The sequence below is a fragment of the Melospiza georgiana genome, chromosome Z, assembly GCF_028018845.1.
Source record: "Melospiza georgiana isolate bMelGeo1 chromosome Z, bMelGeo1.pri, whole genome shotgun sequence".
NCBI classification, from domain to species: domain Eukaryota; kingdom Metazoa; phylum Chordata; class Aves; order Passeriformes; family Passerellidae; genus Melospiza; species Melospiza georgiana.
Genome location: NC_080465.1, coordinates 67164188 through 67190721, shown reverse-complemented (window position 1 = coordinate 67190721; position 26534 = coordinate 67164188). Strand labels below are relative to the sequence as shown.

At 35.9% G+C, this 26534-nt stretch overlaps 1 protein-coding gene across 1 annotated transcript in view; it reads left to right on the top strand.

The window, feature by feature from the left end:
* Positions 1-26534, top strand: part of ADGRV1 (adhesion G protein-coupled receptor V1) — a 273887-nt gene that overhangs the window by 72034 nt on the left and 175319 nt on the right. The window contains exons 41-68 of the mRNA XM_058043225.1: positions 1169-1247; positions 1835-1973; positions 2507-2648; positions 3084-3346; positions 4798-4973; positions 6442-6566; positions 7414-7580; positions 7669-7812; positions 8678-8785; positions 9285-9537; positions 10218-10337; positions 10515-10737; positions 11202-11406; positions 12338-12484; positions 14729-14984; positions 17910-18118; positions 18654-18824; positions 19205-19387; positions 20106-20285; positions 20912-21076; positions 22356-22473; positions 22760-22883; positions 24021-24159; positions 24298-24483; positions 24748-24980; positions 25482-25630; positions 25724-25922; positions 26290-26506. Coding sequence (XP_057899208.1) covers positions 1169-1247; positions 1835-1973; positions 2507-2648; positions 3084-3346; positions 4798-4973; positions 6442-6566; positions 7414-7580; positions 7669-7812; positions 8678-8785; positions 9285-9537; positions 10218-10337; positions 10515-10737; positions 11202-11406; positions 12338-12484; positions 14729-14984; positions 17910-18118; positions 18654-18824; positions 19205-19387; positions 20106-20285; positions 20912-21076; positions 22356-22473; positions 22760-22883; positions 24021-24159; positions 24298-24483; positions 24748-24980; positions 25482-25630; positions 25724-25922; positions 26290-26506 — 4820 coding nt within the window. The remainder of the gene's footprint in view (positions 1-1168; positions 1248-1834; positions 1974-2506; positions 2649-3083; positions 3347-4797; positions 4974-6441; positions 6567-7413; positions 7581-7668; positions 7813-8677; positions 8786-9284; positions 9538-10217; positions 10338-10514; positions 10738-11201; positions 11407-12337; positions 12485-14728; positions 14985-17909; positions 18119-18653; positions 18825-19204; positions 19388-20105; positions 20286-20911; positions 21077-22355; positions 22474-22759; positions 22884-24020; positions 24160-24297; positions 24484-24747; positions 24981-25481; positions 25631-25723; positions 25923-26289; positions 26507-26534) is intronic.

The window sequence follows — 26534 nt, the reverse complement described above, 5'->3', positions numbered from 1 at the left end:
CATCAGGAGAGAGTGGAGATGCCAGATGTGAAATTAGAGGTCTGATATTGAAAGTGAAGTGTTATAGGTCTTGAGTGAGTTGATCAGACTATGACATGATGAGGGAAAACACCAGTTAGGAATCTAAAGGGTCTATATGCACTGTAATCCCTATGGATTTCTAAACCTTTCTGCTGCCTGTATAGAGGTGTTGCAGCTGCTGTTCATATTCGTCATTGTCTCATAGTGTTAGATCTGCATTCAAGACAGTGATCATTTACTTTTATTAAGTTTTATCTGATTTAATAGAAATCTCTCAGATTGATCTAAAAATAGTATATTTACTACAGATTTAATGGAGTCAATTTGTTTTGTAGAAATTGTCATTCTTAATTTATTTTTAATTTTTATTAAGGTAAATTGAGATATTCATGTGATGCTGTTTAAACAAAATAAGGCATTATTTTGTCAGAAGAATCAAGTTCTGACTGTCAAGTTCTGGTCTGTGAAATTAGTGGAAATTGCCGGCATTAATCTATTATTAATATTTTCACAGGGCAATACATGCAATAATCTTGCAAAGTTATTATGGATAAACATGTATTTTTATATGGTAATAGAATCTTAAAATACATAAACTAACTAAAAAGAAAATAACAATTCTTCTTTTATAGCAAAATCTGTGGTGTGTGTCATTAAGATATTTTATCAGGCACTAAAACATTAATATGAGATGATATATTGGATAGTTTATTATTCTTTTTTACTCATTTACCCTCCAATATTCAGAATGGCACTGTCTGCAAAACATTAAATATCATCATAAGAAAAAAACACAATGAATTAAGACTTGATGAAAATCTTGCTGTTGTAATTTTCTACTTTTTCTGTGCCATGAGTTTCCTTCAATTTTTTTCTTTTTTTTTTTTTTAAATACATTGAATATAATGGTGGTAATTCAAGGCCCTGTGTTGTAGCTCTAATAGTAAGCTACTAAGGACAGATTTTCTTGAAGTCTTTCCAAGTATCCTGTTCACTTCCTTTTCTCCTCTACATTTATGAAATAGAAAATTATTTTTTTCTTCTACAAAATTAGTAAAGATATAAAGAAATGCTTCTGTTATTCTTGAAAATAATGAAAATTAACTCTGTGGTTCTTACATACTTGTCTTTCTGTTTTTCCTTTTAGATGTAGAAGGCTTAGCTTCTCAAATTATTATTGATGCTAATGATGGAGTAGGCGGAGTAGTTGAATGGGAAAGTACCAAGTAAGTCTTGTCACCTTGAAGAACTCCCTATGGGAGTTAATGATTAGTGTTGCCCAACTATTTGCATTTTCTGTTAACATTAAAACTCCTATTGACGTTGGGAACAGATCTTTGAGCTGACTACAATTACTCAGTTCAGTGGAACTGGAAAGATAATGCCCACACAAGAAGCCCAACATTTGCAGTATGTTTACTCAGAAATCTCATGTTACCATGTATTTATTTTCACTATTGTCCTTTGGTATTGTTGACTTCCATCACTCCCTCAAGCCTCCATCCAGTGCCCCAGCCTCTGCATCCGTGTAAGCACGCACATTGACATCTCCCAGATCTTTTTCACTGATTTCCAGGAGCTAGGAAAAAGGCATCCATGCTCATAGACAGGCTTAACCTAGTTCAAGTTCATTTTTATAAGAAAAAAAAGGTATAATGGTTGCATTAGACAAGTGGCTTTACTGTAATAGGCACTTTTTCTTAACAGGTAGAGGGGATGGTTTTAAGTGAAAATATAAAAATTATCTATCTACCATCTTATTAAAATAACATGCTCAGTGAGCACTGAGAATTTGTCTTGGTTTTTGTTTAAGTTTTGCAGTTAATGAAAGTCATGGGAATCTGACCATAATGGCAAAACGAAACAAAGGATCTTATGGAAATGTGTCTGTGTTTTTTTATGCCCAAAATTTGGAGGCACAACTGGGTTTGGATTTTAATGTGGCCTCAAGGGTAAGAAGCAGATTTTAAATCTAGTAGTTTTCATTTCTTCAACTTCCTAAAAAGAACATAATCTTATTTATTCTGCAGAATGGTCACTAGTACAGCCATATTTCTCAACTTCTTTCAGTTGCTCTGATCATCTGAATAGAGATAGATTTAGTAATCTTATTTTAGTCTTTCTTTCTTTTTTAGTACTAAAGCATTTTAAAATATAAGACACATTTTGAACTTTGAAACATCTATTTCAAATACAATTTGCTTATAAAGAGAATATAAGATATTATGTAAGTTTTAATATTTTTTGCAAAATAACTTTCAAAGTGAATTGCTCTTGTTTGTCCTCACTGATGTGCTAAACTATTTAATTATTTTGCTTCTTTTCCAGTCAATTTATAAAATTATTATAAAAATTGACATAGAAATTACTCTTCTTGCCTCTTCTTTCTGCCTTATTTAAGGCAATTCTGCTTGACCTTAGTTTAAGATTTCTGTGTGCATTATCAGCTAATGAATATTCAATGCTTTCTGTGCTTCAATGCTAGACTCTTTTTTTTGCTGATGGAGAAAGGAATAAATCTGTTGTTGTTATGATTTGTGATGATGATATTCCTGAAGGTCCTGAGAAGTTCCAGTTAATTCTAACAAATCCCTCATTTGGCCTGGAATTAGGGGAGAACACAACAGGTAAAACTTAGTTTTGATGTTCTCATTCTTCAGAATTGTATCTCAGTCATTTTAATTTCATTCTTCTGCATAATCATGTTTTAGAAAACACCAGAGTATTCCTATGATAAATTATTAATTTCATTAATTAATATTAAATTCTTAAACATCACTGTGAAAAATGTAAAACTAACAAAATAATAAGTAAAATAAGGAATCAGAAAATGCAAAAGCTGCATCTTTTAATAAGAGAGTTTAGATTCTTCCTTTCTAGAAATCTTCCTAGATAGAGCAAAATACTTACATTTTCTGTTAAGTAGTATCAGGGACATAAAAGCATTATAATTATATTAAAGAAAGAGTGTATTTGTGTATATATTTATTTATTTGTATATGTGTGCTATTATATTTTAGTATTTTAATTAAAACATATTTCTATTACTTATTTTTCAAAAGCCACAATTACTATATTTGCCAATGATGATGGACACGGAATTTTGTCATTCAATAACAGTGATCACTTCTTCCTAAGAGAGCAAACAGCTCTCCATCTGATGGAAAGTGTTGCAGTATTAAATATTATTAGAGAACCTCCTCAGGGAATATTTGGAACAGTGTCTGTTCAGTATCTTGTAAGTGAAATTAATTCTTCAGAGCCATCAGTGGATTTGGCCCCTTCTCAAGGATACATTGTGCTGGAAGAGGGAGTCAGATTTAAGGTAATATGGTAGTTATAACACAAAAAGTAAAGAAGGCTTTTTTAAAAATTATTTGAAACATTTCAGCAATGTTTGTGGTTTTTCATGTATTATTTTTTTCTTATGTTTTCCTTAATTCTCAGAATAAACTGAGCTAGTGGGAGTGCAGAAAAATTAAATATGCTTTTCTCTAGGTATTTCTCTCTCTGTAATAGTTCAGATAAACTGAAAACAATATAATGGGTATATAGTATGATGTGTGTATAGGACCATTTATTTATGTGTTTAGCATGTAGCTGAAAGATAAACTTTGACATGCAGTCATAATTTTGTACTGTAAATAATTGCGGTGGAATTAAAAATACTATTCCTTTACGTGGCATGAACTGAAGAGAGTATGCTGCAGGAGAGGCAAAAGATGAACAACTTTCAGAGTTTTAGAAATTTAAAATCAGTTATTTTTCTGGCAGTATTAATCCCACTTCTTCTGAACTGTCTCCACAAGAATTTCAGCTAGAAAATGAGCTATCTTAAGTCTGTCAATAACAGGTTAGTATATTATGTTTAGGGGAGTAGGATCTGAAACAAATCTTTCTGGAAACACTGCTTTTCAGTTTCTGAACCTAAAATGCATTTGACACCTCAGCGATGGCCAGTTTAACAGATCTCTGAGAAGTAGGGAGCAAAAGATTTCTTAATAGTGTCTTTATGGTTTATTGAAGAAGTAAATAGAGATCTAAAATGTCGTGAGCTCTATTTTAATTCCAGACCTGTTATTACTAAATAATTTTTTTTAAGGCAAAGCTATATGTACTACTGTAACTTTCACCTTTTTGGGTAACTGGGAGGATGACAGTGAAATCATCTATTTCTTTATAGAGAGTTCTCTGCTTATTTGAGACCACCTTGAGACAATCCTATTCTTATCCACCATGGTGCAGTAGAGGGAACGAAACACCTAAAAGAGAGTATTTCAAATATTTCTCTGTTGCCTTTTTTTCCTTCTTTATCCCCAGATAGTTACCAGAAATGTAACTACCCTGTTGCCCATGAGATAGTTCAGTTGACAGCTAAAGTAAAGTAAACCCACCTTGACTGAGCTGTGATCAGGTAGCTGTCTCAAGGCGTGTGTAGAATAAGTACAAAACAAAACTAAGAAAAAAGGATCAAAACCTGTTACACTTCAGAGTATCTTATTATAAGAGTAAAGAGGAGAAGGGGAAAAATAAAAAGAACGTGGATATGCTCGTGCTAGTGTTGCACTAATGGAGGTCAGCAGAGGGATTACTTTTGAACCCCAGCCTGAACTATCCAGGCCTTATTCCTGCCTTCTCCAGTTCATGAGCTGCTGTTGTACTGCCCTGCTGTCCAGAGCTGTACAGAGAAAGAATAAAAACAGCAGCATGGCTTGAATAACATTGTCATTATTAGCTGTCAAGTCTCAGCAGCTTTCTATGCTTGTTTCTTGTCAGACACTGCATATTTCTGCAATCCTGGACGAAGAACCAGAATTGGATGAGCACTTTATTGTCACCTTGTTCAATCCAACTGGAGGAGCCAGACTAGGCACCAGAGTGCAAACTATGATTACAATATTACAGAACCAGGCTCCACTGGGGCTTTTCAGCATCTACCCAGTTACAAATAGGTACTGAATCCTGATTCAATTAAAAGGAAGGTTTTTTTAATATTCATAGAGATAGTTTCCCTTTAATTAAAAAATTAGGAATCCAGTTTTAAACTTTATGATTTTAAAAATGACACTATTTGTCAAATATCATTACTGCTGTACAGCAAAGCAGAAAAGCACTTAAAATGGACTGTTCACCATTAAAAATGTTGACTTCTCTGTGCATTTTTTCCTTGAAACAGTACTTCATTATTCCCCAAATATTTCACTAAACAGTAATCAATATTACAAATTCCAAACCATAAACCAGTGTCCCAGGAATCAGAAATTTTCTAATTTACCTATTTATTTAAGCCTGTGTAACATACACTCTCACTCAGGGCTGTTTTTTCAGAACGAAATGAGCCAATCTTACTTGGACAAGCTCAAGAATCTCATGAGGTTTAACAAGACCAAGTGCAAAGTGCTGCGCCTGGGTCAGAGCAGCCCCCAGTACGGGCTGGGGGTGAACAGATCGAGAGCTGCCCTGCCCCGAAGGACATGGGGTGCTGGTGAGGGGCTGGACATGAGCCAGCCATGGGCACTTGCAGCCCAGAAAGCCAAATGCGTCCTGGGCTGCATGCAAAGCCCTGTGGGCAGCTTTGGAGGGAGGAGATTCTGCCCCTCTGCCCCACTCTGGTGAGACCCCACCTGCAGAGCTGCCTCCAGCTCTGGGCTCCTCAGCACAGGAAGGACATGGAGCTGTTGGAGCAAGACAGGAGGAGGCCACTCAGTTCATCAGAGGGATGGAGCACCTCTGCTGTGAGGAATGCTGAGAGAATTGGGATTGATCAGCCAGGAGAAGAGGCAGCTTTGTGCTGACCCAATTGCAGCCTTCTAGTGCCTAAAGGAAGCCTATCTGAAAGTTGGAGAGGGATTTTTGGCAAGGGCAAGTAGTGACAAGAGGGAATGGCTTAAAACTGAGAGACAGTAGGTTCAGATTAAATATCAGGAAGAAAGTCTTTACTGTGAGGGTGGTGAGGCACTGGCAAGAGAAGCTGTGGATGCCACATCCCTGTCGGTGTTCAAGGTCAAGTTCAATGGAGCTCTGAGCAATCTAGTGGAAGATCTGGTCTAGTGGAAGATGTCCCTGCTTATGGCAGGAGGGCCACAGGATGATCTTTAAGGTTCTTTTCAACCCAAACCATTCTGTGATTATATTAGTCTATGATACGGAATGATGTTTTCAGAAATCATTCAGCTTCACCCTTACAGTTGTGTGTTAGATTTCAGGCTGGTTTAAGATTTTTTTGAATTTCCTATTATTTTATCAAAGTCTTGTGTGAAGAAACATTGGGCAACCTTAATTAGTATTAGTCCACCACAGAGCAAACCCAGTATTTTCTTTTTATTGCATATTCTGTGCTGAAAACATACAGTAAGAATCCTATTTTTATACTATAAAAATAATGCATCTTAAAATTAATTTCACAATTCTCAAATTTAGGACAAGTGTCTTCACAGTTGAAGAAGCGAACACTACGGTTTATTTGAAAGTTTCACGGAGTAATGGGCTCAACGTATCTGTGAGTGTTGAGTGGGAGACATTGTCGGATACTGCATTTGGCATCAGTACGTTCACTTTATCAAGAGCATCTGTTGCTGTTTTCAGAGTGAAGATAGCTACAGTGTAACAAAACATATAGGACATATAACTTTGGAATGAAAATTTACTTACAGTATTGCTATGATATCAAAATTCATTAGATAAAAGATCTTGGCTACTTAAGAGTCAGTTTGTCATCAGCCCTTGCTGCCATAGTTCCAATAATCTGTGTTGCTCTTCCTGTTGCTTATATATTTTCACAAGACCTTTGATTTATACATATGTTCTTTACTACTTGTAATTCTGGATTTTTCTAAATAATATAAAATACACTATTTTCTCTAAGTGTTGAATGACTAGGCCATTTAAGAATCTTATTGCCATGGCTATTACTTGTGACGAGAGAGAAAATGAGGATAAACACATTTTTAGTTTCTTTGTCACTTTTTTATTTCTTCTTATCTAGTTAATTTTCTCACTACCTAAATTCCAAACTGAATCACACTCAATTTGCCTATGCATCCTCCATATGTAATAGTAATATATGAGAAATTAATTTATTATTTAATTCTCAGTACAGCCTCAGTGCTATATCATGTCCCTGCATTTACATGCACTTATACCAAGTATTTAGAAACAACTCAGAATGTCGATGAGGCATTCAGAGCATGGTGCTAAAAATGTCAAAATTGTGGGTTTGGCCATTGTATAAGCCACTCACTTAAGAGCCGGACTTGATAGTCCTTGTGGTCCATTTAAACTCAGAATATTCTGTGATTTCTGATGCTAGATTTGGTTTTCACAAATAAGTAATGAAAATGGTGTTGTAAAAGACCGTAAAGATAAATACTTTTTTCTTATACTGTATTGCAGGGGATGGTATTAGTGTTCTGTCTGTCATGCAAAGCTTTGTGGAAGAGTCAGCAGCTAGCTGGTGTTTCTTTGAATTGGAAAAAAACCTATATGGTGTGCTGTTGCGTTCACCTCCATCTGTGTTTTCTACTCTCTACCAGTGGAAAGGAGTTTTTGTTGCCATCGAGGTAAATGCTTGCTTACAGACACCACCATTAAACATGCTGCTTAAGAAAACCTTGACGTTTCAGTTCTGCATTTTTGTTCCTCTCTCAGAATTTCAGTATGTGGAATCCTAAAAACTGTGTGTCTTTCCAAATCCATGCCTCTCCCTACCTTGTGATTACTCATGGAGGAAGCAGTTGGGGAGCTTCCAACAGCAGTGTATATGCATTCATGCCTGAACGCAAACTATTGAAGGTAAATCTGTGTTACTTAAAAATTCATTAAATAATGGGGTTAGAAAGGACTTTGTGAGGCCCTTCTGTTCCACCATGTTTTGGGAAAAAGAACTGTTCTCGGGTAGTTTGGCAACTGAACACTCTGCATGAGTGAGTGATGTAAGTTACTGTCTTGGTTTAGGCCAGGGCAGGGTTAATTTTGCAGTAGCTAGGAGGGGTATGCCTGGAGCCCTGAGGTTATTCTATATCACCCAGGGGAAGGGGGCCCTCCTGGGGGTTGGGGTAGTTGGGTGCAGTTCACATATTGATGGGTTTTGCATAGCGAGCATTTTCACATGTGAATGTTACCTCTCTTTTACCCTCTGCTACTATTATTTTTGTTTTTAATGTTAATTTTCTTATCACGTTGCTGTTTGCAGTAAATTGTCCTTATCTCAACCCATGATCTTCACCTTTTGTGCTTCCAGTTCTCCTCTCCATTCCACTTCAGGGGGGAAAGGAAGAGGCAGTATGGTTTGAAGTGTTTCAGTGGGAATACTTAACTGAGAAATACCATTCCTAAACCTTGAAAGTTGTTACAGCTTGTTGTCTGATGTTTTTTATAGTCATATTTTGAGGGAGAGATAAAATGACCTTGGAAATGAAGAAAGAAATTGTGGAGTAATGAAGTCATAGAGCATTTTCTGAAAAATGTATGATAACCAATATTAATTTTGTAAAATGATCCCATATATATTTTTTAAACTATAAAATTACATCTATGAAAATTTTTAATATATTATTTTACATGTGTTTTGTATGTTTACAGTTTTTAAATCTATGTGTGCATATGTATGAACTTGAACTGACTTCAAAATACCATTTTTGCCATATTTTCCTTGTAGCTACAGACCCTCTCTATTTTGGACACCACACTTGTCAAACATTTTGCTGTGGATGAAGAAGACTATTTGGTTTTTGTGAGTGATACTACCAGTTTCAGTTCCATCCAGGTTAGAGCGCACTTGTCTTCATGGCTTTGATGTAGGTAGTTTGATTAGTTTTCAGTTTGAAATATGAAGGAAATATAGATAAAACAGTAAGTATGTATTCCTGAAAAATTAGTTACATTTCTGTTATAGACTTATAAGACATGAAATTCTAGACTTGTTTAAATGTAACAACACTCCTTACATTAGCATGTAATTTAGACTTGTTTTGATTATATTGCTACTCACATTTCTGATTTGAAGTCTATTACATTAAATAACTATAGAAATAACTTCTGACCATAAACCTATCCATCTGAAGAACAGGCACAGGCACTTTCAGTAAGGTAGTTACTTACAGTTGCTTATCAGTGTGCTTTCTACACCATAATGTAGGATCCACTACAGAAGTAAGGAATTCAGTTAATTATAAGTCTTTCCAATTTCTCATCAAAACACTTAATTTCTTTTTTCTTAGTGCTTTTTATAAATATATAATAAAATACATATTCTATTTTTGCAGGTTTTCCAGTGGAATAAAGATATATTTGTGCTGCATCATCAACTACCACTTTACAAAGCTCTGAGCATTGCCTTGTTTCCCCGAGGAGGCATTATGTACTTACTAGTTTCTTTGTCAAATACCAGCCAGAATGTACTCTTGTACCAATGGCTGAATAATGAGTTTAGGAATCTTCGTCAGTTACCAGCAAAAGAAATAAAACATATGGAGGCCTGGACTTCCGGATCTGATATATATTTAATTGTTGCAAAAGGTATTTAGCAGAAAACAAACGCTGAGTTTGCTATGTGCTCGCTTGTTTAATAGCAAAGGTATTTGGAATAAAAGGGGTTTAGACAGAGATTAAAATATTACTGCTGGATGACAATTTGCTGAAAAGGATCTTACCAAAGTAATCTGTGATTTGTACCTCAGAAAACGAAAACATTGTGTATGTTCTCAAATATTTGTGAAACTAATGAAATATTTTCCCAATACCAATAGGGAATAATAACTCTATTCATCTAGCTGCTAATTGCACCCTTTCTAAGCTTTCCTGAGTTTTGTTATATGCAAAGATTGTTGTTCAGCAAAGTAGATTTTTATTACAAGTATGACACTTTAGATGTTGTTTTATTTTTGCATCACTGTGACTCTTTAAAAGTGTGTATTGCAGTCCATAGGTTTCTTTGCCATTGACTGTTGTCTGCTGGGCTTTTTATTGTTCTTTTATATGAATGTGTGCAGAAAAACCCTTAAATTATGTCATGGAATAAATCATCTAATGGGAAATCATGCTCTGGAGTTATGCAAATAAAAAGGAAGATACAATCACTAGACTCACTTTGCAGTTAAAGTTGCCAACCTCTGCCTTTGAATGGCCACCAGTGTGTGATTTGAGGCAGCAATATAATGTATGTATAATGTATGTTTTGTAATTTTTCCCCTTTGTAGAAACTGGAAATTCTGAAATTTTCATCTGGGAGACAGGGCAGTCTACCTTCAGACACTTTCAGTCTCTTCCAGTCTCTGCTGTAAGAAACATCCATGTTTTCATACCTCCATCAGGTTTAGGTAAGATTTTGTTTATAGTACTGGAATTGAAGAAATATATGCATTCAATTTTCACATTATTTATCAGATTTTAAGAGATACTTTTAACAATTGAGCTGCCAAGGGTATTTCTGATATTACAAAAAGTTTTAAATATATCACTGAATATATCTTTTTTCTCTTCCTTGCTCAATGTAGTTCACATCCTCCTCTCTGGTAAGGACACAACAGCACTGTACTCCTGGAACTCGGAAGGGAACCAGTTCTCTCTGCTGCTGGAAGCCCCATATGCAGATCATATCACTTTCACTACTGCAAAGTCTCTGAACTCCAGCAAGAGTCTGATTGCTCTTACTGTTGAATCCAGCTCCCAGATTTATGAGCTGACAACTATCTCCAACCAGTCAGATTTTATACCTAGGTAGGTCTTTTGGTTTATCTCCCAGCTCTTGCATTCCTTTTTCTGTGGTAGTTTTTGTTACAGTGAAGACCATAATAGGCTCCTCTGTGTGATGTGTTTATTAACACTAAAGAGAATTTTTCACAGGTAGACTTAAGATAACCTAAAGTCAAACTTCTCTCAATTTGCTTTAAAATATGTAATAAAAGGACTTGTAGTTAAACTGGATATTGAAGCTTTTATTTAGGATAAATTAAATTACATTACATTAATAAGAAATATCAGTTACTATATGTTCTATTGGTATTAAGAATAAAAACAAGCCAAACACTAATCCCACAACCTTTAAACTTCATTGACTTATTCAGGAATATAAACAACAATTTCAGCATCAAAAATGCTCTTTATACTTTCAGTAGTCCTTTCAAAGTTTGTTGATCATATCCTCAGTTTATAATTACTTGATGTGTTTGTTTGTATGCTAGTTCAGGTGAATTGATATTTGAGCCTGGGGACATGGAAGCTGTGATAGCAGTCAATATCCTGGATGACATCATCCCAGAGGAGGAAGAATGTTTTCAAGTGCGCCTGAAAAACCCTAAAGGAGGTGCAGAGATTGGTGTCCACAGTTTTGTTAACATAATTATTCCTCCCAATGACAATGCCTATGGAGTCATTGCATTTGCCCAGGTAAAACTTGTAAGGTAAATCATTAAAATATGTATATATAATTTCTGAATAGCAGAACACAAACATACTTAAATTGCATGTGGCAGATTCTTTTTCTAAAGTCTTATAGCAACCTGAGACAGAAGGGCTTTGACTTCCATTTAGCATTGTTACTTGGTTATATAGATGACAGGTAATAGAAACTCAGTTCCAGTCTGTCCCTATTGTGGACTTTTTATGATCCCCTTACATTTAGAATAACCCATTAATTTATCAGTTTTACTTTGCAGCAACCTAAAAAATTAGTTATCAGATGGCATATATGATATCATTATAGTCTTTATTGATTGGTTAATCAAAGGAATTAAGTAAAGATTCTTTTCCTCTAAAATAGTTATGCCACAGGATGAGCCCATCTGCCTGAACAAAATAAAAACTTTGGAGAAAACATCAGACTATAGGTATTATTTGGAGTTGTTGATTCTTAAGTTATCAAATGTTGCAGAAGTTATGTAAACAGATATATGTACTAAATGCATAATGAAGATATAAAACACAGAAGAATCATCACTGAAATGAAACATTGTGTGAGGAGGGTGAATATTAGTAAAGCAACAACAGTAAAAAGATGACTGTCTTGAAAGTCTACATGTTTATCTGCTTCACGTGATTTGGATATAAAATACTGTACCAAAAAAAAACCTAACAAAAACCGTTGAATTTTTGCCTCAGTATAAACAGGTCTGACATTTCAAATTCTTGTGTTTATGAAATTTGGATCTGTTGAGCATTAAGTTATAAAAGTTTAATCAATAGACTTGCATTTAGCTGCTTAATAGTTGAATAATTTTTTGAAGCCCAATGTCTCTGTTCTTTTGAATATGCTGTTATCTAAAGAAACTTCTCTTTTTAAGAAAATAATGCTATGGTTCTACTGCTGTATGTTTTCCAGAGTTCTTTATTTAAGCAAATTGAAGAAATGGAACAGGACAGCTTGATCACCCTGAATATTGAACGTTTAATAGGAACATATGGACGAGTTACAGTAGAGTGGATCACTAATGGGAGCATAAGTGATGTATTTCCAGCTTCAGGAATGGTATTTAATAATATCACTATTATTGGGGAGGCACTGACTGTATTGTCTCAGACAATAGAAAAAGATGTACTGAGTGAGAAGGACAGTACACGTTAGATTGCCCCACTTTTCTGTTAATCCCTGCTTCCTGGTCCTTTCCTGTGATTCAAATGGTTTTTGTTTCTGGCTGGCACATAATACAGTGGTATCACCCTTACACTTCTAGAACCTGATATTGCAAAGCTGTCCAGGCACAGGAGATGTGTATCTGTAGTGTCCTATTGCCATCTTCCTTTTTTCCTGCTGTAAGATTCAGTTACTATGTAAAACTGTTTGCATAGGTGGGAATCTGGGAATGCTTGCTCTTTGTCCTGACCTTTTCAATACAATGGAGAACTTAAGTGGCCCAGCAGAATATGAGAAGTCCCAGTTTTCTATGTTTTTGAGACTTCCCAGTCATGTTAAAATCCAGTTTTTCCTGTGGCCAAAGCTCTCTATATACCCTGGGACTGGCAGGAATCAGTTTCTGTAAATCAAAGTCCCCCACCTTCTGGCTGTCTGTAGTGTACACAAAGTCTGAAAAATAGTGAAGAGAAAAATAAATGAACTGGAAATGAAGGGTGCCAAAACAATTATTCTGAAATTGTTAGAGTACTCCTTGTGCATTCCAGCTACATACCATATGGGTACGCTGCATAGCTTTGCATGTAGGAAGAGTCAGAAGGGATGATATTAAGTGGAAATTTCTGTTTGTCCTACACATTATGTGTAGACTAGACTAGATATGTTTCTAGACACATCTTCTTTGTTGAGAAAGACCTAATCAAGTGGCAGGCCCTTTGAATTTAAAAATAAGAATATGTATAAACAAAGCATGTATCAATCATTTTATCTGAAGAAGAAGAAAAATAGAAGTTGAGTAGCCATTTTTTTCACATAGCAATGATTTAAAGAGATGTATGTTCATTATTTTGATACAGATATATGTGGTGTGTTGACCTTAGCTGTCTAAAAACCCCCAACTATTTCTCTCTTAGCCCCCATCTCAGCAGGATGAGGAGAAAGAGAAAAATCTTGAGATAAAGGCTGTTAAATAAGAAAAGAAAAAGCCATTGTTTACCTGGATTTCTTCAAGGTTTTTGATAGAGCTTGCTGTGGCTTTCTTCTAGATAAAGTAATGTGTTACTGCTGCCCCCAGGGAGTGGTGGTAAATAGCTCCTGTTCAAACTGGCAACTTGTCACAAGTGTGGTCCCTCAGGGATCGATATTGGGCCCAACAGTTTTTAATAACTTCATAAGTGATGTAGGTGATGAGCTCAGGTGTACTCTGATGAAGTTTGACGATGTGAGGAAGTCGACTCTTTGGAGAGCCATCTAGCAGGAAGACCTGAGTAGACTGGAAGATTCATCAGGAACAAATGTTGCACTATGGAAAACATAATTCAGGAGTGCAGCACCCACTGGCCTCTATCCTGACTGGGGATTAGCTCCAGGGAAAGGAACCTGGGGATTCTCCTGGTCAATAAACTCAATATAAACATTATAAATATGAATATGAACATTGATGCAATCCACCAGAATGTTTCTGGGTTGCATAAACAAGGCCACTCCCAGCAGAGATGAAGTAGTCATTAGCCCACTCTACTGAGCATGTTTTGGGCTACAGCTGTTCAGTTTTGGTCCTCATTATGGAAAATAGATATGGGCAGGCTGGTAGGGGTCCAGAGCTGGCCACAAATGTGGTTAGAGGACAGGGAAGCCTGTCATATGAGGAAAGGCTGAGAGAACTGTTCAATTTTGAGAGAAGGTTGTGGGAAGACCTTATGTTCAGACCATGTGTCGGTATTTGAAAGGTGGCGACGAAGGAGAATACTTTCTACAAGGTGTCATGTTGAAAAGACAAGGGGTAATGGATGTAAGTTACTCCTGTGGAGATTCTCACTGGGCATAAGAGGAAAATTTTTCACCATGAGAACAATCATCCATTGGAATAACTTTCCCAGGAAAGTTGTGGACTCCCCAAAACAGACACTCTTAAGATTGAGCTGGAGAGGATGCTGGGCCATCTTGGTTAGACTGTGGTACTGCCAAGAAAGATTGGGCCAGATAATCCTTGTGGTCCCTTTCAACCTTGTATTCTATAAGATATGTACGTGTGTATGTAGATGCATTGTATAACTGATAGAGTTTACAGAATAAAACTCTAGGTTCACTAACACTGACAAGAAATTTGACTTTTTTCCTGCTTTCTCTCTAAAACTTTAGGTTACATTTTCAGAAGGTCAGGCCCTGTCCACAATCACCCTGACAATTCTTGCGGACAGTGTTGCAGAACTTTCAGAGGCAGTGGAAATCATACTCACCCGTGTTACCACTGTGGATGTTCAAGATAGCACAAAAGGAGCTATCATTGATCCCGAAAGGGCAAGAGCCGTACTTAGCATTTTACCCAGTGACTCTCCACATGGTGTGATTGAATGGCACATGGAGTCTCTCTTTGTTAAAACCACAGAGCCAGAAGGTAAGTCTGTTTCTTGATTCTTAGGAAAAAATGTATGTTTTTTCAAAGTCGGCATTGTTGAAGCTATAACACTGGTTACATAAATGTATATATATATACATACATATATACATATATGTATATATGTGTATATATATCAGCAGTCTTTTATTAAAGTTTTATATATCAGCAATATTTTATTATTTATAGCATAAATATCCCTCAAAATATGTAACTATGCAGTATTTCACATTGCATACATCATATTCTTCAGCCGTTCTTGTTTGAGAGGTAAGCTGCAAATCACGAATGCATGAAATACTTGTGTTTATATAAAAAGCAGAAGTTACCCATTTAGTGGGATTGCTATATTGTTTAAAATAATTTGAATAGAAAGACTTTCCTCTTGAAGTGACTCAAGAAGGGAAGTCTTTTGCTCAGAGGCCTAGGGGAAGGAAGGAAGCAGAGCAGGAGTCAATTCTGCTTCATGAAAAAGCTGGTATTTTTCTGCTTGCAGTTACATGTTTGATTTGGTTTTCCTTCCAGGCACAAGTTGAAAAAGATCTCCCAGGCACTTGGTCAGAGGAGAACTGACATGATGGGCAGGCTTCTTCCCTCTCTCCTGGTTCAGGGAGCTAGCTGGCGTTTTTTGGGGCTCTTCCCGCAGTTACCTGATAGGCTATTCATACTTTAACAATCCAGTTAGAATTTTCTAACAATTTAATATTCTGTCCATATTAAAAAATTAGATATACAAAAAATACTTTTTTCACCAGAGTATACTATCACAGGTGAAATATTCTAACATGTTTTATTTTCAGGTGAATTGGTGTTGCCCCTTTATTAGCACCTAGAAGTAATGTATAGGATTCTGTTAATTTCTTACACATTATAAACATTTATACTTTGAAGTTAGGATTCAAGGAAGGTTCCTAGCTTCCACTGGTTGCACAGGTGGTTTTTTTTCCCAATCTTTAACTACTGTACTTTTAATAAATTATTCACAAATTCTGTCTGTGTAATAATACCTGGTTACAATAACTGCTTTGAAGTGCAAGCCTATTTAAGCCTAATTTCATCTATTTCTGCAGTCATATATGCACTACTTTTAGCCAGATTATGTGTTTCATTATTGATTGGATAAAATAAATCTGCTTTCCCAAAAGGATGCTGAGCCTGACTGATGCAAGTCTATTTAACTTCTTCAATATTTGAGTTAAGGAAATGTGATGTTTACAGCCAGAATGACTACCCTCAATACCACTTTCTGTGTTAGTATCTGTAGTGATGGCCTAGGCATGAAAGGTCAGGCCAATTACTGAGATAGAAGTTTTGAAGGATAACTGAATAAAAGTAGAAGTGTTGAAGTAATAATTTGTGTAACACACATATAAAACTGTATATATTTAAGATCTTATTCTTCTTCTAGATCCAGTTTTTCAATGCACAGTATCTTCAAATATAGGTACTGTTTTGTTGACATCACTTGTGTGTGCTCATCTGCTTAAGTCCTAGAATTCTCCCAGGACCGTTGTATCACTGAGCAGAATTGAAGCGCTTCTAACAAGCAGCTCTGGTAGTTAGCTGGCCTGAGAATCAAGCAGGCCAAGGGCTGAAATATGGCTTCCATAGGGCTCATCCTAGGCTCAGTTCTCTTCAACATCTTCATCAACACCTGTAGCTTGAAGGGGGGTGGGTCAGAGACAGAGATGACACACCTAAAGTCCATGTGGCAACAGAGAACGTTCATTGTTTGAACCCCTCTTTATAAAGGGGCTTTGAAATGCTCATGGGTCTGATAGCACTAGATAGCTCATTGGTCTGATCTTTTAAAGATGCTCAGCTCCCGGACAAGTGAGATGTCTGCAGCAGAGGATAGAAGGTAATTGATTGAGATTCCTGTCTGTCAACCCAGGGCCCAGTTTATGGAACCAGCTGGTTTTCTTATTTATATCCAAATTAATTGCCTAGTACAAGCCAGCTTGTACTGTGATATACTGCGAGAAACGACTTGGATCCAGGACTCTTGGGAATACTATGTTTGCTGACAACATTAAACTGGGAGGAACTCCCTTGAGGGCAGAGAGGCCCTGAGGAGAGACCTCAACAAATTAGAAGGACCTTGACAAATTACAGCACTGGGCAATCACCAACTATATGAATTTTAACAAGGGAAAGTAACAGATTCTGCGCCTGGGATGGGGCAACTCTGGATGGATGGACAGTCTGGGGAATGACATGCTGGAAAGCAGTGCCATGGAAAGGAACCTGAGGGTCCCGGTCAGTGACAAGCTGAACATGAGCCAGCAGTGCCCTGGCAGCCAGGAGGACCAAGCGTGTCCTGGGGGGCATTAGGCACAGATTGGCCAGCTGGGAAGGGAGGGGATTGTCCTGCTCTGCTCTGCTCTGGGGCAGCCTCACCTTGAGTGCAGGGGGCAGTTTATGTCACTTCAGCATAAGAAAGACATTAAACTTTTAGAGAGCTTGCAGAGGAGGGCCATGAGGATGGTGAAGGCCTTGAGGGGAAGTCGTATGAGGAGTGGGTGAGGTTATTTGGTCTGCTCAGCCTGGAAAGGAGCAGACTGAGGGGAGACCTTATTGTAGTTCCAACTTCCTCATGAGGGGACGAGGAGGGGCAGACACTGATTGCTGCACTCTCTGGTGCCCTGTGTCAGGACTTAAATAAACTGCATGAAGCTGGGTTCAGGCAGATTTAGGCTGGCTAGCAGGAAAGGGTTTTTTTACCCAGAGCGTGGCTGAGCACCGCTCAGGGTGCTCAGGTCACCAAGCCTGACAGAGTTCAAGAAGTATTTGAACAATTGTCTCAGGCCCATGGTGTGATTCTGGTGTTGGACTCTGATGATCCTGGTGGGTCCCTGCCAACTCAGCATACTCTATGATTGTAAAACAATTGTATCTTGAATTTTTTCTATCTCCTTACTATAGGGCAGGAGAATTCAACTACAGTTACTCTACAAATTATTCGAGAACAAGGATTTGTTGGAGACCTTGCAGTCCAGTTGAGCACTGGGCCAAACTTTGAACTCCCCCCCTCCAATCGTGCAACAGAAAATGAGGATTATATACTGGAAAAGAAAACAATAATTATGGCAGAGAATGCAACAGTAGCTTCTGTCATAGTCACTATTTTGCCTGTGAGTAGACTAACATTTCCTTAAGCTATTAATATCTTTTAAGGAAATGGAAATGGTACTGATTTTATACTAGTAGTATGACTTAACATTCTAGAAATAGCTGTGCTGGGACTCTTGCAGCCATCTCTTTCAAAACACCTTGCATACTCATCACTGGGAATGAGCCAAATTCTTTGTTTGATTATACTCTTGAAAAAGATTATGTATATTCTTTAACTATATTTAGAATGGAGGTACTGATTTTCGAGTCATGGCTTGGTTTCTGGGATCTAGCTGACTTTCTCATAGGTAGCAGTAACAGATGACAGCCAGCACTGCTTTCCACTGTTCTTGCAGATCTGGAATCTGACTTGTCAGCTTTGATTTCAAAATCTCAGCAAAAGTGTCTTTTCATCTTTATGGTATGAAGCCAGAGATTGGTTATATGGTCCCAAATACTGAGAAGTTTTGAACAGGAAGCAACCTACAAGTAGTCAACTGTACTATATTGCAATGTATCATTAAAATAAAAAAGACATTTAAAACTTTTTTTCAGGATAATATTCCAGAATTACGGGAAGGATTTATAATCAATATCACTGATGTGCACCTAATCACTTTGTCTGAAGGACAGCCAAGTGTGAAGAGGCCTGGATTAGAAATAGCTGAAATAACAATTGAAGAAAATGATGATGCCAGAGGAATATTTAATTTTAATGTTACAAAGGTAAATAAGTCTGAATGAAAAACATGTAAAGTGGCTTTTGAGCAAGATGGTCTGATTTCTCAGATGACTTATGAAAGCGTTCTGATTAGCTTTATGATACTAAATTGTTCTGGGTAAAATGGCGAGATACCAGACAAACAACTCTTTCTTAAGAGGTTTGTCACAAATAATACACAAAATTTATTACGGAGCTAGCATTGCTGAAACCAATGTCATAAAAAGGGATGTCAGGAGGTCATTTAATCCAGATTTTTGCTCATAGCAAGGTCAATACTAAGGCCAGACCATTTTACAAGTATTTCTTCACTTATTTTTAACTGCCAGTAAAAAAAAAAAAAAAAAGTTTGTTGAGACATGTCAATTTCTTTTTGAATGTACAGGGTATCACTGGAGCTGTTTCTGGTTATGAGGTACCACCACCACAGAATGTGCTAAAACTCCCAGTTGTTCGACAGGCTGGGAAGTTTGGGTCAGTAACTCTGTACTGGGAAGCCATTCTTTCCACTGCCAGCTTTGAAGACTTCACACCATCATCTGGAAACCTTACATTTGCAGATGGACAGGTATTCACTTGCTGAAAGTTTACCTGACTTGAGGTTACCAGCTTAAGATTTTTTCTATATTTTTCTCTATCAGAATTTTCACTGAAAACATATTATTTATGGCCTTATGTATATGAATGATGGTCCCAGCTTCAGTTTTTTAACATGGAAATCCTGAATATTCAAAACCATTGACCAAATAGACTTGTGTGTCTTTGATACTTTGACAAGTGAGGACATAACTTCTAATAATAAACCCTGTTACAATGAAAATTTATAGTGAAATCCATCTTTGCTATAAATTCTCAAAATAAACCTATATGTTTTCTTATCTGTGTTCTACACAAAGTTTTAAATTTCATGCTGCACCTTAGAATACTTATTGTACACAAGGGATTTTGATTTTAAGTGAATATAAGTGGTCTTTGGCAAAGGAAAGGATGTACATAGTGTGCAGAATTTTAACAGAATATTGACAATATTGTCAACATTCACTTTTTACTGAGTACCAAAGCAGAACATTCTGCTGGTTTTAACAAAAAAGATTTACATTGATGGACTGAAAAACAACTACTGAAATTATATCTTCTTATTATAAATATACAAGCATAAGAAGAAAAATTAACAGGTGAGCATTGTCTATTACTAGATACAATTTGCCTATTTTAATTTTTTTCAAACAATTGACAGAATATTATAAATGAAGCTTTGTTGCTTTTTTTTTTTAACATTTCTACAGGCTACAGGAGAAATAGAAATTACAATCATAGATGACGATGAAGTTGAATTCCTTGAGATATTCAAAATTGCCCTGGTGAGGGTAACAAGTGGTGCAAGACTTGGGAATGACACCCTGGTAACTGTTGCTATTCCACCAAATGATTCTCCTGTTGGGGTATTCAGGTTTGAAGAAAAGAATGTGAGTTTGATTTAGGCTGCACTCCTTTCTGCTAAAGTTGAAGTGGGTTCGTGTCACTAGCATATAGCTGATTTTTGTAAGCCTTCACTGCAGTGGAAGATGTGATTTCATTGAAATTATATTAGTGCTTGTCTTCATCTAGCTATGTAGGATGGTAGTAACAGTGAAAGTGCTGCTGCATAAATGTAGATTTCTGCATGACTGAATCAATTTAATTCACTATAATAACAATTCAGGACAACAATTTGATGGTCTGTATATTAATCTGCATTACTGAAAGTAAAATTTGGAAAGAAATTACAAAGTATATCCCATCTTAGTTCTTGCAGTGCTTCTGCTCTCCCTTTTGCTGGTACTAAGCCTGCTGGTGACTTTGTCTGTAATTGTTTTGGATCATAGTGCATACAGAAATCACTTGAATGACTAGTCCTTGCTACCAGAATTCAACACTCTACTTACACCTGTTACGGCCCTGTCCATTTTCACTCCTGGTGTTTAGAATTGTCATTGATAATGTTCTCCACTGTTTATCTTAAACATGTATCCATGTAATTTGAATAATCAATGCAGCTTTTGACTTTTTTCAATACAGTCTTTCCCATATTCTCCTTCTCTTTCTCCATCAGGTAATTGTGAAGGAACCTAAGACACCTGATGACCCTGCTGCAGTTGTTTTGCTAAATGTAAGTCGAAGTAAGGGAGGAAAAGGAGCAGTTACAGTGTTATGGATTCTCGAGGAAGCAGCCAGATATGATCTGACCCCACTAAATGGTACCCTTCATTTCAGTGAGGTACTGCAATAACTTATTTATTATTAGATTTATAAATATTTCCTTCTACTGATGTATATTTGTATGGTTGTTGTTACTTGTTGATAGAAGTATGGGGTTACTAAGTATTGTACACTAGAAAAAGGTCAGTTTGAACTGGTGGGGTTAGAAATATTCATGCTTCTTTCAAGATGCAATGGAAAGCTGACATGCTCTTTTAATGCAGCATAATGTAATCATCAGGAAGGTAGCTCTTCAAATCTCCATTATTTTAACTATTAAGAAAGAGAAATTGAAACCTAGCAAATGAAAATAATGATTACAGAAACATTTATTCCACTAAAGTATCAAGCATCTTTAAAAGAAAATTTGTATTGAAAGGGTGAGAAAGAAAAATGAATGCTCAAAATCTGCAGATTAAAAAAAACCCAAAAAGCACCTTCATACATTTCAAACTAGACAGTGTTATTTAATTTGTATTTCATGGCAGGTTGCAGCTCTGAACTCAGAGTTAAATATTGGATACTGATACTATGTTAATATTTATATTCTACAGTCTACTCAAAATATTTAATGAAGAAAAGTATTTTAGCAGAGCATAATCTATTTTCTCTCAGTATAAGATTGTTTTTTCACTAAATCAGTAGGCATGCTGGTTGTTTTACTTTGAGTCAGCTGAAAAATAGAATTTTTCTTTTTCTGGTAAAACCAGAAATTTGGCAAAGTTTTGCTGTCATTTCTCTACTGGTAGGCTTTGACATTTTGTCTTGAACATTTATACATGCTTGAGTATAAGCATAAACTGTATGCATGATATACTAAATTTATATATGTTTGCCACTTCCCACTGACAAAAATGTAGATTAGGCAGAAATTTGACTAATATATCTAATCTTAATAATTTGATAATATATATAATTTGACTAATATATCTAATCTTAATAAAATAATCCTTAGAATATGTGTGTACTATTGAATAGGTAGTTTCTCTATAGAAAGTTTCCTCTAAGTTAAAAAACACCTATGTGAGTACAATTTCAAAGGAATTTCAATCTTTATTAAGTTGAAAAGAGTAAGGGTATTTTTAGGGTGGCCCGCAATGTTTGAGAGACAATTTTTATGGGCTATTAATCTGTGAGAAGAAATTTCAGCGAGATCAAATAATCTCATGTTTTAAAGTACTAAAGAATATGGCAAGGATTCTTAACATTTGATATGTTAAAAAATTTGTTTTAACACTGTATTTTGTTTAATTTCATTTAATATATATCCATGTCTTTCTGGTCTTTACATGATGCAGACTGAGTCCCAGAAACTGATTATTTTACATGCAATACAAGACGGTCTGCTGGAGGGGAATGAAACATTTACCATCCAGCTAGTCTCTACTGGTGATGCAGAGATATCTCCTGTAAATGGTAAAGAGTTAATTCAGTATCTTCTGGTTTTGGATATTCTATATGAGAACTATTCTAAGTCTGATCATATTATTTTAGTCTGCAGTGCTTAAGTATTTTGTGGGCATCTAGTTGGTCACAATTGTGAATGTCAGTCTTTTTCCCTTAGTTCCTTACCTGAAGAAGTCAGAGAGTTCTACAGCCCTTTATGTTAAACAGCTAATGTTTAACCATTCATGTCAAAAAATTTACCAAAGGTAAATTGCTTAGTTTTCACTTACCATGAGAATAATTTTTCTCTTTATAGGTGTTGCAACCATCACTATTATGGGAGATGAAGGAGCTTCTGGGGTGGTTGGGATAGCCCATTCATCCCAGCATGTTTTGATAGGAGAACCTTCTGGAAGTTATAATGGAACTGCTCTTATTAGGTGGGTACACATCTCATTTTTTCAAAGAAAGAGCAACAGCCCAGATTCAAAAGCTATGAGACCCCACATTTGGCAATTTATTGAGTATTACATTTTATCATAACTTCTATAATCAGTAATATTTTAAAAACTAGGTGATTGGTTTTAAAGAAGGGTAGAATATACCATGTGTGTATCCTTTCAGTATTAAAGGAGAGGTCCAAATATTCCTCTCTGTCTTCAAATTATTTACCACATCGATCCACCAAAGGAAAGAGGATCTTAATCAAAAGAAAGGGGTAAGAAAATGTGACATTTGAAGGTGCTTTGTGCTTTCTAGAATTTGATTCAGGATTTGTGCCTGAATAGTATTTCAGCAAATTGTTATATTCTAGAATAAACAGTGTGGGAATGGGGATTTTAGTGGAAACAATATGCAATTGTTTTATTCAATCAACTGAAAACAGAACGAAGAGTTTTAGATTCTTAGAAGAATCTTCTAAGAGCATTGGAAAAAAAAAGATTATGACACTTCCAGCAAATATAAAGCAGCAGAACACCTTCTGGTACTGGCCCAAGAAGTGCAAAAGACAAAACAATGCCTTGTGCAAGAAGTAGTTTAAGACTGTGTTACGTGCAGAATGTGCAGACAAATCTTTACTGTGACTTTTCCAAGCATTATGTTATTATAGGGTTTTAGACAAGTAGCAGACAGAACATATCACAGAAAATCTCAAAGTATTCTAGTATCCTACATCTGCCTTATAGATCAAATTGCCCCTGGCATTACCCTGACATCCAATTGCCCTTCTATTTTGCATATCTATCTCTGGAAAAGCAGAACAGAATGAAGAGAAATCAGTTTTCAGGCCCTATCTTTGGGCTACATATGGAAAGAAACTTGAAAGACCTCTTGGTAAAAATACAGCTGGAGATTTCTCCAAACACAGAGAAATAAAAGAGAACTTTAGATATGTTTTGAAAATGCCTGAAAAGGGAATTCTTATGGTCTTAATAGTGATTAAGTACATTAAAACTCAAGTTTTCATAGTGCTGATAACATTTCTTCCATGCACAACAGTATGATATACTATCTCTGTATCTCATATTAAATAATAAAGGTAAAAATAAAATCTGTGTTTGTGTCCTTACCTGCAGCCTGGTACGTGGCCCAGGGATTTTTGGGGAGATCATAATATATTGGAATATAACACCTCCTCATCACACAGAATTTGTTGAGGTATCGGGGACCTTGACCATGCGGGATAGGCAGTCTGCAGCAGTTGTTCTAATACAGGTATATGAGAAATCTGATCCCAGTAGCTATTTCAAGTACATCCTTTTATTTTCTGAGGATCTTGGCTAAAAATTATTTATATCTCTCTCTCTGGAAATGGTTTAAATCCTTCCAGCTGTTGTTGGTTGTTTCCTGTAGGCTATAGATGATGACCGCCCTGAGGAGAAGCATTACTACCAGTTTCAACTAACCAGAATCAGTGACGGAGGACTCATAAATGAATCTAGCAGCCAAGCAAATATTACCATGGCTGCCAGTGATTATCCATATGGAGAGTTTACATTCTCCCATGAACTACTGCAAACAACAGAAGATGAAAAATGGGTATTAGATTAAAATTCTTTCCTATATAAAATTACTGATAAATATCAACATTATTGCTAGAATTACGTTCAACTTTAGAAAGAAAAGAAATCAGTCTCTAAAGTGACTGTGGCTATCTGTTAAATAGCATGTACACTGTACTTGATAAATCATATTGTTGTTACCTGACAGAACCATTGAAAATATGACTTTAGAACATCTTGTACAGGCAACTGTAACAGAAAACAAAGCCATTTTAAAAAGAAAATATTCTCTTTCCCTCAGGTTAACATCACTATTGTGCGTTCCAAGGGATCCTATGGCAGAGTGCATCTTTGCTTTCAGATAATAAGTGGGACTGCAGAGGAAGGAATAGATTTTACTCCCACAGTAAAGGAAATTATGTTTGAACCAGAGGAGGAAAGTAAAATTATTTGGATTGAAATTCATGATGATGACTTTCCTGAAGGTCCTGAATACTTTTCATTGGTGATTACTGAAGTGGAACTCCAAGGAAGGTAAAGTTAAAATTTCCAGTTCATTTGTTACAAGCAGAAAAACAAACTAGAAAAACAAATTATATTTGGATTCTGATCTACCTGAATAAAATCACTGCTAGACATTTTTTCTGCTTTACTGTAAAATTTTGTAAGACAGCTAAAATTGTAATCATAATAGAAAATGGATGTATGGTAAATCCATTTATTTTAACATTAATGTAAAGATATTGCTGATAAAGATTTAATAAAACTTAAAATCCATACATTAGATACAAATTGCCTAGTTGCAAGAAATGTCATAAAAAGATGAAATGAGAAAGAACAAATTAAATATACACGTTTCTAGTAATAATTCTTGAAACATAATAATATGAAGAAATGTGAAAAAAAATCTTCAGTAGTAACTGTCAGAAAATAAAATTATTTGCAGTAATTAAAAAATTGTCACACACATATCTTTATACTTTCACAAGAAGTTCAAAATGTATTTTTACGGGTTTTTTTTCATGCTCTTGCAAGTGGATTTGATTTTACTGTAAGAGAGAATGGTCTACAGGTGGATCAACCTCCAATAATAGGAAATATCTCCACAGTACGGGTCACTATTGCGAAAAATGACAATGCTGAAGGTATAATAGAATTTGACCCACAGCATGTCCTTCTACAGGGTAAGTTTACCATAAGTTCTCACTATATTTTGGAAGATAAGGCTTTGGCATGAATTTTGAAATTACATAAATTTTTCTCAATTATTTTTATAGTGGAAGAAGATGCTGGATTAATCATGATTCCTGTTTTGCGAAAGCGTGGAACTTATGGCAATGTCACAGCTGATTTTCTTTCTCGAAGTATTTCTGCACTTCATGGTGTTGACTATGTCATTCATAATAATACTGTAACTTTTTATCATGAACAGAACCAGTCTTTTATTTACATCTCTATTATAAATGATGAAGAAAGGTAATTACATTTTCAGATATTTATTCACCAATTTACTTTTGATTAAGTCTTTTTTAGCATGCACTAAAAAATCTACCCATATGTGTGTATAGAGCTTGAATTGGAAAACACATTTCTGCAGGCTAAAAAAATCACCTAAGTGAGAAAATCATCTACAGGGGACAAGAGAAGATGTTATATTACAGTGACATAGTTCCTGTTGAATAGTATACAATCATACATGCAATCAAATATGATTTTAAGTTACATTATAAGAAATGTTGGCGTCAGCATTTTATCTGAAGGATAAAATGTTGGCGTCAAATTTTATCTGAAGGATAAAATATTTTTCCGTGTCTTTTCTATTTTTTTTTTTTTTTCTATGCAGTGAATTTGAAGAGCAATTTGAAATCCAACTGACAGGAGCTACTGGTGGAGCCGTCCTGGGGCTCCACCTGGTGAGCCAGGTCACCATTGCGAAAAGTGACTCTCTCCATGGCATGGTCCGATTCCTCAACCAAAGCCAAATTATTCTTCCCAACCCTGATGTAACCACAACGGTGTCCCTGGTGGTGGAAAGGACTGGGCAGTTGGTGGAGGCACAAGTGGGTCTTGCCTGTAAAAGACTAAAAG